This window comes from Equus przewalskii, chromosome 10 (genome assembly GCF_037783145.1).
Source record: "Equus przewalskii isolate Varuska chromosome 10, EquPr2, whole genome shotgun sequence".
In the NCBI taxonomy this organism is placed as follows: Eukaryota; Metazoa; Chordata; class Mammalia; order Perissodactyla; family Equidae; genus Equus; species Equus przewalskii.
In genome coordinates, this window is record NC_091840.1 from 53,869,310 (window position 1) to 53,887,047 (window position 17,738).

Below are 17,738 nucleotides of genomic sequence, written 5' to 3' on the forward strand. Positions count from 1 at the left end.
GAACCATAATATTTTCAGAGTCTGGAGACCTGTAAAGAATTTAATCTGACCGTAGCCAGCAGGATCCTTCACAGCATTCATATCCTTGACCACCCCTCCACGCCCCCCATCAATAAACCATTGCCCTGGACAGTCACCCTTGCGCACCTCTCATCCAAAAGACCGACATTTAATAGGAGCTTCCGCTAGTTTCCTAGCAACGGCGACGCGAGCCCGCCCCTTCCCCCGCCGTCCCTCTCCTACCTTATTAGACTGGAAGGGGCGGGGCCGGGAGGCCTGTGTCCAATAGGAGGGGAGCGGGGGAGGGAGTCCCGGCCGCGTCCCCGTCGCCAGGGAAACCACTGCAGCTGGAGGCCGCGCGATGCCGAGCGCCGAGGAGCGGGCCGCGCTGGCTGAGCAGAACGCGGCCGAGGAGCCCGGCGCGGACCCGCGACTGCGACTCCTGGGGGCCTGCGTGGCCCAGAGCCTGCGGCCGGCTGCGGGCGCGTGGGAGCGCTGCGCGGGCACGGCCGAGGCGGAGCAGCTGCTCCACGCCTTCCTGGGCCACGATGCTGCGGAGGGGCCGCGGCCGCTGCTGGTGGTGCGGCCCGGGCCCGGGGGCCTGGCGGTGCGGCCGGGGCTGGACGCGGGACCCGAGTCCGGCCCGCCTCGTGCTAAGGGGCTCTTTTTCCTGCGCACCAGGCCCGAGCCGCCGGGCCCCAACAGCCTCCGCGGCGCAGTGCTCTGCGGGGACGTGCCCGCGGCGCCTCTGGAGCACCTGGCCGCGCTGTTCTCCGAGGTGAGGGTGGGTTGGTGGCCCCGCGCCGGCTGCAACTGGGGAGGGGGAGGGGGCGGAGACATGGGCGGAGGCGGTGCCAGAGGGGAGGGGCCAGATGTAGAGGGGCGGGGCCACGGGAGCGGGAAGGCTTGAAGGGGAGTTTGAGGAGTCCAAGGGAAGTGAGAGGTGGTGGGGGCGGGGCCAGAGAGGGGGCGGAGCTGGATGGAAACAGGCCTGGAGATGGCATCTGAGAGGAGGGTGAGCTTAGATGGGAGCTGAGGGGAATCTGAGTAGGGGCCATGCCACAGTGAGCATGCGAAGGAGCTAAGGCTTCCTTCAGCCCTGGTCTGTGTCCAAGCCTAAGGCAAGGGGAGGCTGGAGTCTGAAGAGTGCCTAGGTCCTGAGCTCCTTTTAAGGCGGTCTCTCTAATCCATCCTGTAACCTGGGACTGGGGAAGACGGGAAGTGGTGAACAGAGGGTCATTTCTATTGGGTCAGGGAGGCGGAGGAGCTGAAAGTCTAGGAACAGTTGTTACTTCCGGAGAAGAGTTCGAAGAGGGAGGTGGTTTGGTTTTGATGTTCGTCTCATTCGTTCGTCACACAACCATTTACTAAAGGTCATCTCTGCGCCAAGGCAAGAAGTTAGGGCATCCAATTGGAAATATCCAACAGACGTTTGGAGGGGTCTGCCTGGAGCTCAGGGAGGAAGGTCCCTGGAGATGTGGATTATGGGGTGCTTCAGTGGCACCATAGCGGAAGCCTGGAGAATGCAGATTTCCGAGGGGGTACCCAGGAGAGAGTCTTGGGGCATTTAGGCCTTTCTGGCATGGGAGTGAACTTCTCTGCAAGTCTGGTGTGTGTGCTTGATGGAGGCTTGATGCCCTGGATCCTGCGGGTTGTGAAATAAGTATTTACAGAGTACTGGCTATATGATGTTTCGTGTGATAGGTGCTATGGGGAATACAAAAGAAATAGAAGACAAGATCTCACCCATGAAATTAATCATATATTTATCCAAAACTAGTGTCACTGAGGTGGAGGTAGAGCTTACCTAAAGTCGACCCCAGTGCTGGAACCAGATCCTGCAGGCGCCCAGCTCTATCAAGTGTCAGCCCTACAGTTGCTTTCTCAGGAAGCTATGGGTGGGGGGTTTCCAGGGAAGGGGCTAGGGTGACAGAGGAGCTCTCAGGGGGCCCAAGGAAACTAGGTTTCTCAGTAGAGAGGGAAGTATTTCAGTATTTCAGCTTTACTGCTGTGCATTGTCTGAACACCATCGCTACAGAAGTCCAAGCTTGGATCAAATGCCCTAATGAATGATAATAATAGAAAGAAGTGCCATTGGGTTCAGAGGAGAGAGAGATGCATGTGGTCTGAGATCCATACTTAGCCTCAAGTGCTGAACTGGCTCCCAAACAGAGAGAAGGAATAGGATAAATAAAGAGCAAGGTAACTTTCAAGGTGTGAGGAGCAGAGTGAACAAAGGTTGGGAGATAGAACTACACCTCGTGTATTGGGGGTGGGGGGTTTGGAGCACGGCTCCATCTCAGAGTTGTGTCATGGCCTAGGAAATACGGTCCAGCAAGCAAAAGTAATTTTGAAACAATTCAAATCCTCACATGGTCCAGAATTTTCACTGGTGCATTGAAAGAGATTGGACCAAACTGAATGTGCATTGGTAGAGGACTGGGGGAATGAACAAGGTCCATCTATAATGAAAAGGAACGATTGGTGTGGAACAATTTCTTAATTTTTTTATTGTGGCAAAAAACCCACATAAGATAAAATTCACTCTCCCAACAGTTTCCAAAAGTACTGTGGAATATGGATAATCCTGTGCACATTGTTGTGCAACAAATCCTCGGGCCCCCCCCCCCCGACCCCCCACCACAGCACCCTGCATGACTGAAACTACACCCACTAAACAACTCTCCACTTCCCCCTCCCCCAGCCCCTGGCAACCACCACTCTACTTTCATCTCTATGAATTTGACCCCTCTGGGTACCTCATTTAAGAGGGATCATACAGTATTTGTCTTTTTGTGACTGGCTTATTTCTCTTAGCGTAATGTCCTCAAGGTTCATCCGTGCTGTAGCATGTGTCAGAATTCCCTTCCTTTTTAAGGCTGAATAGTATTCCATTGTATGTATAGACCACGTTTTCTTTATCCACTCTTCTGTGGATGGACATTTAGGTTCCTTTTACCTCTTGACTGCTGTGAATAATGCTGCAATTTAAGATAATTTTCTTAAAGGTACAGAATTGTGTGTATAGTATGCTACCACTTCTGATAAAAAGAGAAAGGAGAGAGGAAGGGAGGAAGGAAGGAGAGAGAGAAGGAGGGGAGAAAAAGGAAAGGATAAAGGAAAAGAGGGAGTGGGAGAGGAAGGAAGGAAGGCAGGAAGGAAAAACATTCTCTAACAGGGTGGTCCACAGGCCGGGGGAACCAGGTGATTGAGGTACGGGGGTAGGCAGAAGACTTACTTTCTACTGTAAAAGTTATTGCACCTTTAAGATTTGGACCATGTAAATTTATTATCTATTTAAAAATCTAAAGAAACTAATTTATTTTTAAAATACCTCCAGGCCTTTGCCTTCATTTCTCAAAACCTCTAACAGCAATCCTTGGGCCACTCAACCCTCTCCTCTCCCATGTGCTTCTTTTACACGTCCTGAAGCTGATCCAGTGTCACTTCAGAACCCTGCTCCCCTCCTGTCCCCAGGCGCCCCCCTCCCCTCCCAGCTCTCCTGCCAGCTCTCCTCTCCACCTGTGGATCAGTGTAGCCTCGGGCTGCGGGCTCCCCTCGTGCTCCCACCTCCCCACTCAGCAGCACTAAACTGGAAAGAATCAGCTGGCTGAGAGATGTCTTTCCTGTGTTGTGTTGGGGAGTGGGGGGTAGGCAAGGGGTGATGCTGATGAGGCGAGAAAGTTATAAACTTTAACATTATTGTTGTCCTGTTACACTAGTACGAGGTAAAAAATGTTAAAAAAATGCATCCAGGAAACGTTTCTAAGAAAGAATTGACGGAATTTAGTAATGAGTTCTGTTCCCTTTCCTCCTCCTCCCAGTCACTTTATGCCCTGCTGCCAGCTTCTTTTTCCTAGAGCTCTGGAACTTGGGTGCCACTTTGCGGTTTTGTGTTTTGGGAAGGGAGCGTGAGATTTGGAGTCTGATGGACCTGGGTTCGAATCCTGGTTCTGTCAAATTCACCAGTGTGACGGGAGCAGGTTAGCTCACCTCTGTCAGGGTCAGACGACTTTGCAAGTGTTCTCAGGAAACTTAGAAATAACATAGTAGGACACCTGGACTAGAGTGTGTTATGCTGTAGGTATTCCAGAAAGGACAGGAATTATTCTCACTCTGCATCCCACTTAAAAGCTTCCAACCTTCTCTGACTCATCCTTGTCAACTTCTACCCAGACCTGGCTCTTCCTGGAGAATCCAGCTGTATTTCCCCCCCAGTTCTTCTACCTCTGAGCCTGGAGGTGAGATAGGTGTCCCCCTTGCCCCTCCTGCTGCTTCTAGATTCATATCAAAAAATATCATTTGAATCTCAGGCCATCAGACGAAGCCACCCTCTCTCCTCACTGCTGTGTCGTGCACTGACAGCACTGCCCTCACTTCTCCGCGATTGGGCTCCTGGCTCCTGTGGCGCTCCCCAACTTCACTCCTCTCTTACCGTCTGGCTATTTCTACAGACATATAAATGATCCTTCCAATAACCTGGCCTCTGGGCTCCTTGAAGCTTTTTCCTCCAGTGGTCCTGTCCCCTTCTCCATCTCAACCACTTCTTCCCATGGCCAGTCCCAGACCTTGCATTACCAAACCAGCCCCTCATGATCCACTTTCAGCCTCCTCTTTCTCTGATTATTACTCCTGTTTTTCCTGCTCACTCCCTCTAATATCCCCATTCAACAAGCCTGTGACCCTGCTGGCACCTCCAATTCTTTGATCCTGCCGTCTTCCCGCTGTCCCTCATGCACACCCCTGTTCTTCCCCCACTTACCCAGCTTGAGTGCCGGGCTCCATCGTTATCCTCATCATCATCATTCCCTGGCATAAGCTCCTGACTTACCGGCCTCTCCCTTGCTTTGTGGGACTTGTTTGGCAAAACCACAATCCTGCTGAAATCCAACTCTGTCTACTCCATTCCTGCACCCGGGAAGCTGAATGGGGCTAGAGAAAAACCAACTGGCGCCACTTTAAATTCATGAGCCTGGACTTCCAGCAGGTCTTTTTGCTTCCCAGCCAACATCCCATACGTCCTATTTTAATTATGTTCTTGCTCTTCTAGATCACTATTGCACACTTTCTTTTTTTCCTCAAATGCCCAAAATCTCCTCTACAAACCTCACTTTGTGATGCTCTTACTTCTTACTTTGTTTTTAAAAAAATGGAAACAATAGAATAAAATTTTCACAAACTCTTAATCTACCCCATCTGTCAATATCTGTGCTCATATACTCTGCCCTCCCTTCCGTCGCTACAGATGGACTGTCTGCTGCCTTCTGATGCCAACCCTAAGACTAAAACTGCCACTTTTGCTCTGAATCCTGTCCATTCTCATCTCCTTAAGGAGGTTGCCCCAGCAAGGCTCCCCTCTCTCCTACCTTCTTATTTTTTCCCTCTCCACTAGGTAATTCCCATCAGACAAAAATCCCCTTTCCTCCCACCAGCTCTCATCCCATTTCTATGGTCCCCTTTATAGAAAGATGTCTAGAATATGTGTCTACTCTTGCTCTGTTCCATTTTTTTCCTATTTTACCTTATACTCACTCATTAGGCTCTTAGCCTCACACTAAACAGAAGAGAAATTAAGAACTTTATCAAAGTCACCAATGACTGCCTCTTGACTAAATCGAATGGCCATTTGCCAGTCCTCTTCCCGCTTGACCTGTGGGCAGCGCTTGGCAGAGCTCGAGCTCGTGATGACCCTGTCCTTCTGGAAGCACTTTCTTCACTTGCCTTCCAGGACATCTGTCTTCTGTTTTTCCCCTGTCACGATGGCCACTCCTTCTCAGTTTCCACTGATGATACCGCCTCTTCTTCCCAACTTTTAGCACTGAGAGCTCTAGGACTCAGGCCTTTGACATCTCCTCTTCTTTATACGTACTCAGTTCCCTGGGGATGCTCATTTAGTTTCAGAGTTTTATGAACCATCTGTATCTGACACCTCACAAGTTTGTTATCTCCAGCCTTTTCTGCTCCTCTGAACTCCCAACTACCATATCCAACTGCCAACTCAATGTCCCCATTTAGAAGTCCAATAAATATACCAAATTCTAACGTGTCCAAAAACACACTCGTGGTCTTCCCTCAAGAACTTACTCCAGGGGGCCGGACCTGTGGCCACGTGGTTAAGTTTGCATGCTCTGCTCTGCTGCGGCCCAGGGTTCGCCAGTTTGGATCCTGGGCATGGACCTACACACCACTCATCAAGCCATGCTGAGGTGGCATCCCACATAGAAGAACTAGAATGACCTACAACTAGGATATACAACTATATACTGGGGCTTTGGGGAGAAAAGGGGAAAAAAAGAAGAGGAAGATTGGCAACAGATGTTAGCTCAGGGCCAATCTTTAAAATAAAAAAAGCTTACTCCACCCTTATTCTTCCCCACTTTAGTTAATGGCAGCTCCATTCTTCCTGTTGCTCAAGTCCCAACCCTTGGTCATCCCAACTCCTCTTTTTTTCTTACAACCCCACAACTAATCCATTAAGAAATCATATCGGGGCCAGCCCCATGGCCTAGTGGTTAAGTTCGGCATGCTCTGCTTCGGTGGCCTGGGTTTGCAGGTTCGGATCCTGGGAGCAGACCTACACCACTTGTCAGCCATGCTGTGGCAGCAACCCACAACACAGAGGAAGATTGGCACAGATGTTAGTTCAGGGCCAGTCTTCCTCAGCAAAAAAAATAAAGAAATCATATTGGCTGAGCCTTCAAAATTTATATAGAATCAAACCATTTCTTATCATTCCCATCACTACACCCCTGTGCTAAGCCACTGTCTTCTGTATTGTAGCAATAACTTGTTAACTGATCTCTTTTTCTACTTTTGCCTCCTGGAGTCTATTCTCAACATAGCAGCTCGAGTGAGTCTACCAAAAAAGATGTCATAACAAGTCACTTATTTGTTCAGAACCCTTCAATGATTTCCATTCCTCTGGGAGTAAAAATCAAAATCCTACAGGCAGGCATACAGCTAGAATATACAACTATGTACTCGGGGCTTTGGGGAGAAGGTTTAAAAAACAAAAAAGAAGATTGGCAACAGTTGTTAGCTCAGGTGCCAATCTTTAAAAAAAAAATTAATTAAAAAAATCCTACAGGCAGGGCTGCATGTGATCCAACCCCTTTTACTCACCCTGACTCTTCTTGCTCACCCTCTTCCAGTTTCACTGACTTCCATACTGCTCCTTTATCACACTAGGCATGATTCTACCTCAGGGCCTTTGCACTGGCTGTTCCTTCTGCCTGCAATATACTTTCCACAAGGATCTGTTTCCCCCTTGTCCTATCCTTCCCAGTGTTTGTTCAAACGTTACCTTCTCAATGAGGCCCTCATAGATCACTCCATTTACGATTGCAACCCCTCCAGCCCACACTCCTGATCCTCCTCACCTGCTTTATTTATTTCCTTTTTCACAGAACTTCATGTTTCTTGACTGTCTCTCCCATAGAATCATGAGGTCAGGAATCTTTGTCTGTTTTGTTCACTGATGTGCCTGGCCAGCACCTGGAACAGTGCTACCACATAGTAGATACTCAACAAATATTCATCAACTGAATGAATGAGTAGCTTTTCATTTCATGGAAAGTTCATGTTCATTATTTTTCTATCACTCAGAGCCCTCCAAAATCCAACCCCAAACCTACCTACCACTTTTTCTTCAAACAACATACATTCAGTTTTTCTATGAAACTCCAATGAGGGCTTCCTATATGCCAGACCCTAGGAAGCAAACCCACAGTTCATCCTCTCTCCCCGTCAGGCCCTCTGCCCTGGGTCCAAAGGGTCCTTTCTTGACATGAATGTGAGAAGAGCTCAATTGGTGACCTTATTTCCTGGCACTCTCTGTTCACCTGTTGTCATAAGTGCTCAGCTCAGTGGTTGTTTCCAGACCGACCAGGCAAGCATCATCCTCCGGGATTTCACGTGCTGGGTCCGGGGATTCTATTTCATAGCCAGATGGGCTTATTGACCATATACAGAACCCAATCCACCATATGAGTCCATAGTTCCTTTTCATTATTTACTTGGTAGTTACTCAAATTACCTGATCACCTGTTTTTCATTCTAGTTTTCCCTTTCCATTAGTTGTGAGCTTTTGACAGGCAGATGTTCCTAGTGAGTTCCTATTAGTTCAACTTTCTAAGTTTCTAGTGTTAGAAAACTCAGTTTAAACTAGCTCAGAGACTTCAAGAGCAGCTTGATTTAGGAGCTCAAATGATGTCATAGGACCTGGTCTTTCTGCATCTATAAACTCTCCCTTCTGCATCCTGGCCCAATGCTAAGGCTCCTTATGGTAGTAAGATGGCCACCAATAGCTCCAGACTCATAGAAAGGAGAAAAATTCTCTTCCTCGAGAAGTTCAGATAAGAGACTTTGGCCTGACGCTTGTTGCCTCAGATTTGTCCACATGTCCACCTCTGGATCTGGAGACTGGTACCAGGTGAAGAGAAACTATGTCGAGTGGCCAAAACCAACTAATGTTCACCCTACAGATAGATTCAAGATCCTCAACTTTGCTTCCTTTTTTAAGATACCCCCTCATACCACCTATAGACAGCTGGTCATCCTTACCTGCATTTGTCCTGTTTTTTGCCTCTGGCCTTGTGACAGTTTCAGTAACCTCCTATGCACCCTGTTGATGAGGGAGGGGTTCCTGCCCCAGGGCTATGGGGATGGCCAAACATACAACACTGGAGAGATGAGACTGACAGCAGTTTATTAGTCACGTACAGTCACAGCCCAGAGTGGGAGGATGCTGTGCTATGCAGGGCCATGTGCAGGTTGTACTTGGGTAGAGTGAACAACCAGGGGCTGTGGGAGGTAAGCTTTGTAGTATAAGGAGGATGTGGTGCCCATTGGTTCCTGTGGGAGGATGGGATTGGCTTGTTTGAAAATTCCGCAGGCAGGCAGGGAGCTGAAGCCTGCTACTCAGGGATAAGCAGCAACTGTGCCTGCTCCCCTTGATAAGGAGGGTTGTTTGGCTAAGGGACTTCATCTGCAGGAGCAGAGTCAGGCGGGAAACTTGGGAGGAGGTTACTCGAGGCTTTCCCAGTTTTCCCAGATGTCAAGGCAGTCCATAATGTTGGCTCTTAGTATTAGGCCTCACAGCACAGTGGCTTGTAAAAGGACGCATGTAGCTTTCTGGGCCTTTCTCAGAATAGTCTTTCTTTAAGTTCTCGGAAGGAGAATGCCTGCCTTTATTCGTGTGCACCTCTGTTACAGGTCGTTATCCCCGTCTTGGCCAATCAGAAGAATCACCTAGACTGGCCCCATGTTGTTTGTCAAGATGTCCAACGGCACGCCCACAGCCTCCAGTGCGACCTCCTGGTTATCCTCGAGCAGGTGAAGGGGAAAACTTTGTTGCCTCTTCCAGTAGGCTCAGAGAAAATGGAGCTTGTGGATTCTGAAAAGGAGACCATGTGAGTACTGCCAGCCTGGCCATGTGGGACTCTGAGATATGGGAGATGCTGGTTTATCTGAATGTTTTCTTTACAACTTTTCTGTTCCTGACTCTGCATGTCTCCTCGTTCTGCACAGAGCCCACTGTCTGCTCTGTTTGCCAACGTCCTCGGACTGTATGTTTTGTGCTGATTACTACCCTCGCCCCAATCCCGCTGCCTGAAGTCTTTTGAGGTTATCACAACAACATGGCCTTTTTTTCCGCTCAGAATTATTTCAGCGTTGAGAGCAGCCACACAGATTTCAGTATTTTGCTTATCAGGACAGTATCTCATCATTGGCAATGACCCAGGTCCAGTTTGCGAGATAGCCGTGCCTCTTCCCAGCATTTACCTGGCACGTGATGTCACAGAAGTAACTCTGGTGGCTCTTGTTTCAGTTCCAGACCCTTCTCCCCCAGCAGCTGGAGACGTCTTTTAGGTCCTGCGGATTTTTTTTCAAATAGAAACCAATCTGGCTCTGTTGGAGCTTGAAGTCCATGCCTCCTATGCCTGGATAGGCATCAAAACCTCAGCCTCTTCTCTTTTTAGGAGTTATGTCCACCTTCAGCTTCCACTTACCATTCAAGTTACATGCTATCTTTGTTTCTGTCCCATGGGGATTTTTTCTGTTTCTTTCAAGCCAGGCTATGTATCTAACTGATATGTATATTTTATATTCTACCCAGTATTTCTTTTTGGGAGGAGGTAGGGGGAGTTGCTCCTAACAAGATGCTTAAGGTGAAGGGAATTTCCCAAACACAGAAAAGAATTTCATCTGCTGGGTTGCCAAAATAAAAATGTCCGCGATGATTTCATTTTAAGCCATTAGTGGCAGTAGTAAGACAATCATCTTCTTGATGTTTTAGATCCTGAAATTAAGATGTTTTGTTGGCTCAACGTAGCAACATGGATGGATGGAGGACCATGATAGAATCCACTATCTTTATCATTTTCTTGAATATGTGAATGAAATGTCATTGGCTATGATGCAAGGTTATATAGAACTTAGCGCAAAGCCTCTGGATCCTGGCTTTTAATCCAGGCTCTGCCACTTACTGGCCAGGTGACTCGGGAGCAATCATTTAATCTCTCCCAGCCTCAGTTTCCTCATTTGTAAAAAGGAGATGACCTTATCACCTACATCATATTCAGGGTTCTTGTGAGATGACATCTGTAAAGTTTTTAGGACAGTGCCAAGTGTTAACAGTGTTTAATAAATGGTAGCTATTATGATCAAGTTATGGAGACTTGAGATTGGGAATTGGCCAAAAGAGTAAAAATGCAAGGCCTGCTGATGTCCAGGAGGTACTAGACATGTACCTTCAAGGATAATCTGGGGGAAGGAGGTCACAATGGAAGCTGAAGTGGGTGACTTCCAAGTTGGATGACCTCCATCAAACAAGATGAGCAAATTCCCAAATGCCAACTGGCCACGCGTGCCTGAGATTACCCAGCGTTTCTGTGTGTTTGTGACAACAGGCCACCTTCCTACACAAATTCAGGCTGCCCTAATGCCAGCAGTTTTCCAATGTATTGCTGTCATCATTGTATACTCAGAGCCCATGATTTGATCTGAAGAATAAGTAATGCATGGGTTGGCAGTGTACTTTATAATAAGTTTTTGCTATTGGAATTCGCTACATATCTAATTTGCAGCAATGTCCCAGTTAAGTGGAAAACATTGTGGTTTAAGAAAAATATTACATTTTCAAAATAAATAAATTCAAATTACCCTTTTCCTGTTCCTTTTGTGTTTTAACATAATAACAATTGAGGTATGTGTATCTAATCATTGCTGAGTTTGTCTCCCTTTGTTCAAATTTGATGATTTCCCAAAAGTCTGGATCATATTTCAGGGAGGTGAATATCTTCTCCTTTAATACCTTCCGTAATCCCTTGTGCCATATCATTGCTCAGTAAATATGAATTTAATTAAATTGAATGAAGATGAGTTTCCGGCATGAAAACGTGAATGATGGACTCTTTCTTTGTCACTCAGGTCCTGGGTTCTTGGCATGAACAATTTCGAGTTAAGACTTTGCGAAAAGGCAGTCAAAATGTATTTTTGATTTTTAACTCCTTCCAGAAAATTCCTCCTTTATTTATTGTGTATTGATTTATTTAAAAGGTGTATGTGGGGGAATGCTTGGGAATTCCCTTCTCCCCTGGAAAAGTGAGGACAAAGTGAAGGTTCTATTGTTGTTCAGATGTCTGATGGTTTGCTTTGTGGAGAAGAAGGTAACTTGTTTCCCCTTACTGCAGAGGTCAGAACTGAGACCAGAGAGAGGAAATTGCAGGGAGATAGACATAGTTCAACGCAGAGACCCACATTCTCTGAGGGAGATCTGACCTACTGAGGACGGCACTGCTTTGTCAAGTAGGGAGCTTGCTGACATCGGTGGGGTTCAAGCAGAGGTGGAGTGGTTGTCTGAATGTTTTCTGTCCAATGTATTCCTGCATTGACAGAAAGACTTGAGAGGATTCAAAGTTCTTAAACTGGTCTTCAGAATATTGGTGAACCCCTGAATTGTCAATATTTTGTATGAATAATTGTATATGCATGCATGCAGAAGTGTTTTGTCTATGGAGAGGATCTGTACTTTTCATTGACTACTCATTAGTCTATTATTCAACAAAGGTTAAGAAAACCTAGATGGAATGTCCCACCATTTTTTTTTTTTTTTTTTGGTGAGGAAGATTGGTTTTTAGCTAACATCTGTGCCAGTCTTCCTCTACTTTGTACATGGGACGTGCCACAGCATGGCTTGATGGGTGGTGTGTAGGTGTGTTCCCAGGATCCGAACGAGCAAACCCCGGGCTCCCAAAGTAGAGCGTGCAAACTTAACCACTACACCACCCGACGAGCTCCTTTCCCACCTACTTTTAAAAGATTTGGGATTCTGTTTTGGAACACCCAGTGTTGAGTTATTTCCAATGGCTCAGGAGGTTTGTTGTGTCTTTCACAGCTTGGATTCCACGGATAAGTCAGTCATCTACGCCCTTGAGTCTGCAGTGATCCAGTGGAGCCACCGAGTCCAGGTGGTGCTCAAGAGGGAGTCTTCCCAGCCACTCCTCCAAGGGGAGAACCCCACTCCTAAGGTGGAACTGGAGTTCTGGAAGAGCAGGTGGGCACGTGCCCCAACCCTGGGAAGCAGATGTCTTAGGGAGGATCAAGGCCTGGGCGAGGCAGCCGTGGAGGCTGGTCCCACTTCTGGGTGTTTCTCATCTCCCCTAGAGCAGACAGCTCGGTGTAGTTTGGGTCAATATAGTTTTTCTGTGCAGTAGGAGATGCACGCTTCCCCCAGGTTCAATAGTCACCCCTCCTTTCTTGGGCTACAGTCAGTATGTCTTCCGATGTTTCTTTAAAGGCTCTTTCAACTACATGTAAAAAACTGACTCACTCTTTTTCATATTTTTCTTCTATTTATCTATACCCTTCTCCTTGATCAGTCAAGGGTATATGCACACACTTTTTGTAAGGATCTAGAGAAAGGGGGGGTTTTGGCAGTCAGCTGCAGAACAGCCTCTCCGGAGTCCCGGCCGATTGTTCGCAGGGCTAACCCTACTAACAATCTCCTAACAACCCTACTAAGCCCATCGTGCACTGTGCCCAGCCCCATCGGGTTCCAGAAAGACCTAATCATTGCTCCTGCTCATTCCCCCTTTTCCTCCCCATTTCCTTGCTCCTATTTATCATTGTGCTGATTAATCTTTTACTCAAAAGGAGACAGACAGATGTTTGAGGCAGATGTCCCTGTCCTTGCATTGAATGGAGAGTGTCCGTGTCACATGACCAGGCATGCCTGTAGGGCTCCAGCCCTGTTTGCACCGCCATGCTGAGATGCCCCATCCTTTTGGCTGGTTTCTGGCCATCTGGTTGACCTACTGTGGGCCCTTCTCCAGCAGCCTCGCTCTGACAACACCTCTCACCCCACCCCAAACCTTACTGCAAGAGCTAATGGCCTCCAGCTGCCAAGCTTTTGAGCCACCAGATGGTTGCAGCAGTGTTCCTGCTGTGACCTCCTGGAGCGGCCCCTTTGAACGTGTGTTCCCGACTCAGGCTTTTGCCCTCACTGTTCTGGGAACAGAGGTCCTGGCTCTTTGGGCTGGAGCGGCCTCCGGTGGAAGCACCCTGCGGCAGGGCTCCCTCTGTCTCTCTGAGGGTGGGTCATGACAGCGTGATTTGCATTTCCTAACATTCACCTGGATTCGTCTTCTCCACGGTGTTGCAGGTCTGAGGATCTGGAGTACATTTATAATCAGCTGAGAACGATGCAGGTGAGGGGTGTGGCTGGGCTCCTGGACAAGCTTCAGAGCAGCTACTTCCCAGCTTTCCAAGCCATGTTCAGAGATGTTGTATCAGGTGAGAACCAGCAAGTGTTTTCATAAATACGCTTGACACATTTCTGATTTAGTGCTGAATTATCTTCTTTCTTTGATTTCAGCAGCTTCCAGTCCTTACAGCTCTCCAACCTGACACAAGCTAACATGTTGGCAAGAATCCCAAATCTAGAAGCAGGAAAGCAGTTACCCTGTGCTCTGTTTGCATTTCCACTGCTTTGTGACCCAAGCAAAGTCACTTAACCTCTCTGAGCTTTAGTGCATACCATGGTTATTGTGCAAACGCTTCCCACCTACTTCCCTGGGCCATTGTGAGATAATGCAAGTGGAAGTATTTTACTGAGTGTACCACACTGTACAAATGCATGTTGTTATCTCTCACCTCTGGAATTCAGGTCCCTCCACCTCTGGCTCTTTGAAAAGTCTCTATTCCATTTCTAGCTCCATTCTGCTTTTTCTGTTCCTACTGTCAGATGGGACTGCAATTTCCTGGCCATCTGAGCACCAGACAAGATCGGCCCTTGTCAAAACTGCACAGCAAGCAGTCTCTAATTAGCAGTAGATCCATTTTCTCAGGGCTTCCTCTCCCCTCACCAGCGCACTTTGCTTCTTCCCTTTCTCTTCTCAGACCTTCTTCTGGCTCTTCAGTATTGTAGCTCAGAATGTGCTTTTAAAGGTGTTTGCAATTCCATATGAGTTAAGTAAGCTTAACCCAAGCAGTGACTTTCAAACTTTCTTTCTCGATCAGAACTCTTTCTTTAAATATAATGTCCTAAGTCCAAAATATAAAACTAACCAAGGTATATTTGCTCTGTTAAAGAGGGGAGCATCCTGAGTCCAGAGCCCACTGGTTGATCCCTTGTCCTACCTTCTCCTCCTTGTGGCGTGGCGTTTGGAAACCACCCATCTACCAGAACAAAAGTTCCCATGGCGGAGCTTCTGACACGCGCCACATGACAGAGAAGAACTGGCATAAGTCGCTAGTCTTGGAGGTCCTGCTGGGCCCTGAAATCTTATCACAGAGGCCTCTCGGCCAGCGCAGAAAGCTGGCTTGGAACGAGGTCCCTCTGGGGACTTCAGTTTGTTGCTTCACTGGGAGATTTTGTGTCCCAGAGGAATCAACTCTTGCTCCCAATTTATACTTCAGTTCAAACGGGACAGGGGTCCCAGAAAGTAGGATGTGTGCCGCTATTGGTGTGCGAGGTGACTGTGGGAAACGTACGGACAGATATATTAAAACGTATGTGAAAAGGTAACTCTGTTTTGGCAAATGATGCAAGTTTTTCATTTAAAGTTTTCATTTTATATAATTCTATCTAGGTTAAAATGAGAGCAAATTTAGAAAAAAGTATTAAGTAATAGTATAGGTTGTATGCAGACATAAATATCGTAAAGGAGGTATGCAAATGACTGAAATTTGAGGCTCTAAAATAAAACAATGTAGTAAAAGTATATTTATAAGTTAGTTATTTAGAGCCCCAAATATATTTTTCATGTTAATAGATTAATAGACTATAATTATGCACGTTGATGAATAGCTGTAAAAGATTTCATTCCCTAAGCCAGCTTCAAAAAGTTCATTGCAGTAGAATATATGATGGCAATGAAAAGCAATTAGAAAAAACAATACCGTTATAATAGTACCAGATAAACACTCCTGTAAAAATAGAAATCCTTGAAATATATAACTCAATTCCGCTGATGGAAGAAGAGAAATTTTGGTTAGTGAAGTTCGGTAGAGATGTGGTCAGAAATTTTGGTGGGATCTTCAGAGAATAACAATATTTTAGCACCTGGCAACTGATTTTCTCATTTCTAGTTTAATTTCAGAGCATCTGTCTTTCTTTATCCTAATAACTATACTATGTGTATTATTCTTATTAGTCATGATCAGGGTAGTTTTTGGGCTCGCTCATGGACTGAAGAGAGGGAGAGGAAAAGAAATACTCCTGGATTAGTGGGCACGAAGTGGAAAACAGTGAGAAGTAAAGCAGGAGGTTAAAAGGAGGTGGGAAAAAGTGTGGGAACAAGATTGTCTGAAGTGGAACTGATTGGGCCATGAAAAACCTTGGAAAACAGGAATCATCAGTACTCTGGAGGGAAAAGAACAAGGGTGATAAAGACTAATGGGGAGCTCTCTTCTCTGGCCACAGGGGCAGGATTGGCACAGTACAGCCTGTGGCCAGTCTGGATCTGTGTAGGAGGATATATGTGGAAGAGAAGTCAGAGTGCACTGGAGCCCATGTGGACGGGCTTGCCGTGGCTCCTGAGAGCCTGCCATGTGCAACTCGTTTCAAACCCCCCTCCCCAAAACTCAGTGCACTCAAGTTGGTAGCTTGAAATCAGATGTGGTGGGAAGATTGGGAATATTTACACCACAGAAATTGGCAAATGCTACAGATGAAGCCTTTTGTCCCAGAAGAGCCTGTTAAAGATTTATCAGCAAACCACTGGACGTCACTGGGCAAGTGGCCGTTTATATTTACATTTTTTAAAAGGCTTGAGCCCAAACTTGTTTGTCTCTCTTTCTTCATTTCTTTGTGAGCCAAGCACCCTGGGCTGATGAGCTAGCCCTCAAAAATTGTACTCTTAGAAGTCAAAGGAGTGCCTGTTTGTACGATTAAAGGAGATTTTGCTTGTTAAAGATGTATCATAAAGAGAAAGCCTCTCTGGCCTCAGGGTCTCAGCGTCCTTTCTCAGGGCACATGTGAAGGCCAGAGCGTGAGCGCGTGAGCGTGGCTGCTGGCCTCTGACGTCCCCCGTCCCCACACAGTGCTTTTGATTCTTCCGTCAGCTCCCCCACTGAAGAACCACTGCTCTAATCAGTGTGCTGTGATATCTGACCTTCAAAAATTCCATCCCCATACTACTTCCCACAACTCCGTTTGGGGTGTAACGTACAAATGTACTTTAAGTGTACGGATGTACACATCACAAACTCCTGTGTGCAGTCAGCCCCCACAACCATCAAGTTCAACATAATAAAGTTGGGGAAATCCTGCTTTTGCTCAGCTAGGCAGGGCTGGCTGATTCACGGGAAGACCCTAGGCAAGCTATTTAGGTCTTAATTTCTTCTCTTATAAAGTAGGAGTAATAATGCTACCTCGCAGGGTTTTCTATGAGATGTCTAGTGAGTAGGACGATGCTTGGCATATTGAAACTCTTTACTAAATAGTGTATATTTTGAGTTCCCTTTAAGATGAACACAGAGCTTCATCCACATAAGCTAAGACTGTCTTCATCCACATACCTAAGACAGTCTGCTCTCACATGACAGCACCTTATTATTGGCCTGAGAAAGAACCAGCCTTTGTAAACCCTCCCTTCCAGTTCAGCTTGTTCGGTGGGCTTTTGCATCCCCCCTCAGTGTCTGTGCAGACATTAGTGCCTGATGCTACTGGTTTTCCTGCTTTCCCCTCTCAGTGACTACAAGATGACTGATGAAAGGAGCCTCTCTTTCCTTGACTGTGTTCAGAGGAAATGGTAGGAGATTCTCCTGGTGTTGGAAACCAGCAGAGCCTACCATAATCAGTCTGTACTATTTCTCTATTCCCTATGACTTCTCCTCCATAAAGAGCTCGATGAGATTCTTTATTAGCAAATGTTTATCAGAGACGTTATCATTCATGGAACGCCTGCTGTGGTGCAGGCCCTGTGCTGGCTGCATGTGAAGATTCTCTCTGTGCTACTTTCGGGCCTTCACAAGAACCCTTTAAATTAGTTACTGTTCAGCCTATTTTTGAGACTCAGAGAGGTCAAACGTGCCCAAGGTCATACAACAGGTGAGCGTCTGGGACGGCATTTGAAGGCAGATCTTTCTGACTCTAAAACGTGTCCTCGGCCATCTATTATATATTGCCTCAGAGACTTCAGCAGCAAGGGAATCAGCACACAGTCATGGAGGATATTCTACACACACAGCACCAGCCCGGGGCTGGGAGGGCCGAGAAGACATCCAGGTACAGG

At 46.9% G+C, this 17,738-nt stretch overlaps 1 protein-coding gene across 10 annotated transcripts in view; it reads left to right on the top strand.

Moving 5' to 3' along the window:
- The first annotated feature begins 328 nt into the window (after positions 1-328).
- Positions 329-17,738, top strand: part of DNAH9 (dynein axonemal heavy chain 9) — a 313,704-nt gene continuing 296,294 nt past the window's right edge. For 5 of the 10 annotated variants that reach the window (XM_070561093.1, XM_070561094.1, XM_070561095.1 and 2 more), the window contains exons 1-4: positions 331-778; positions 9,214-9,410; positions 12,398-12,556; positions 13,664-13,794. In XM_070561093.1, coding sequence (XP_070417194.1) covers positions 362-778; positions 9,214-9,410; positions 12,398-12,556; positions 13,664-13,794 — 904 coding nt within the window. In that variant the 5' untranslated portion in view covers positions 331-361. Of the gene's footprint in view, positions 779-9,213; positions 9,411-12,397; positions 12,557-13,663; positions 13,795-17,738 lie in introns of all 10 variants that reach the window. The other 5 variants (XR_011523198.1, XR_011523197.1, XR_011523199.1 and 2 more) reach the window with 2 other exon arrangements.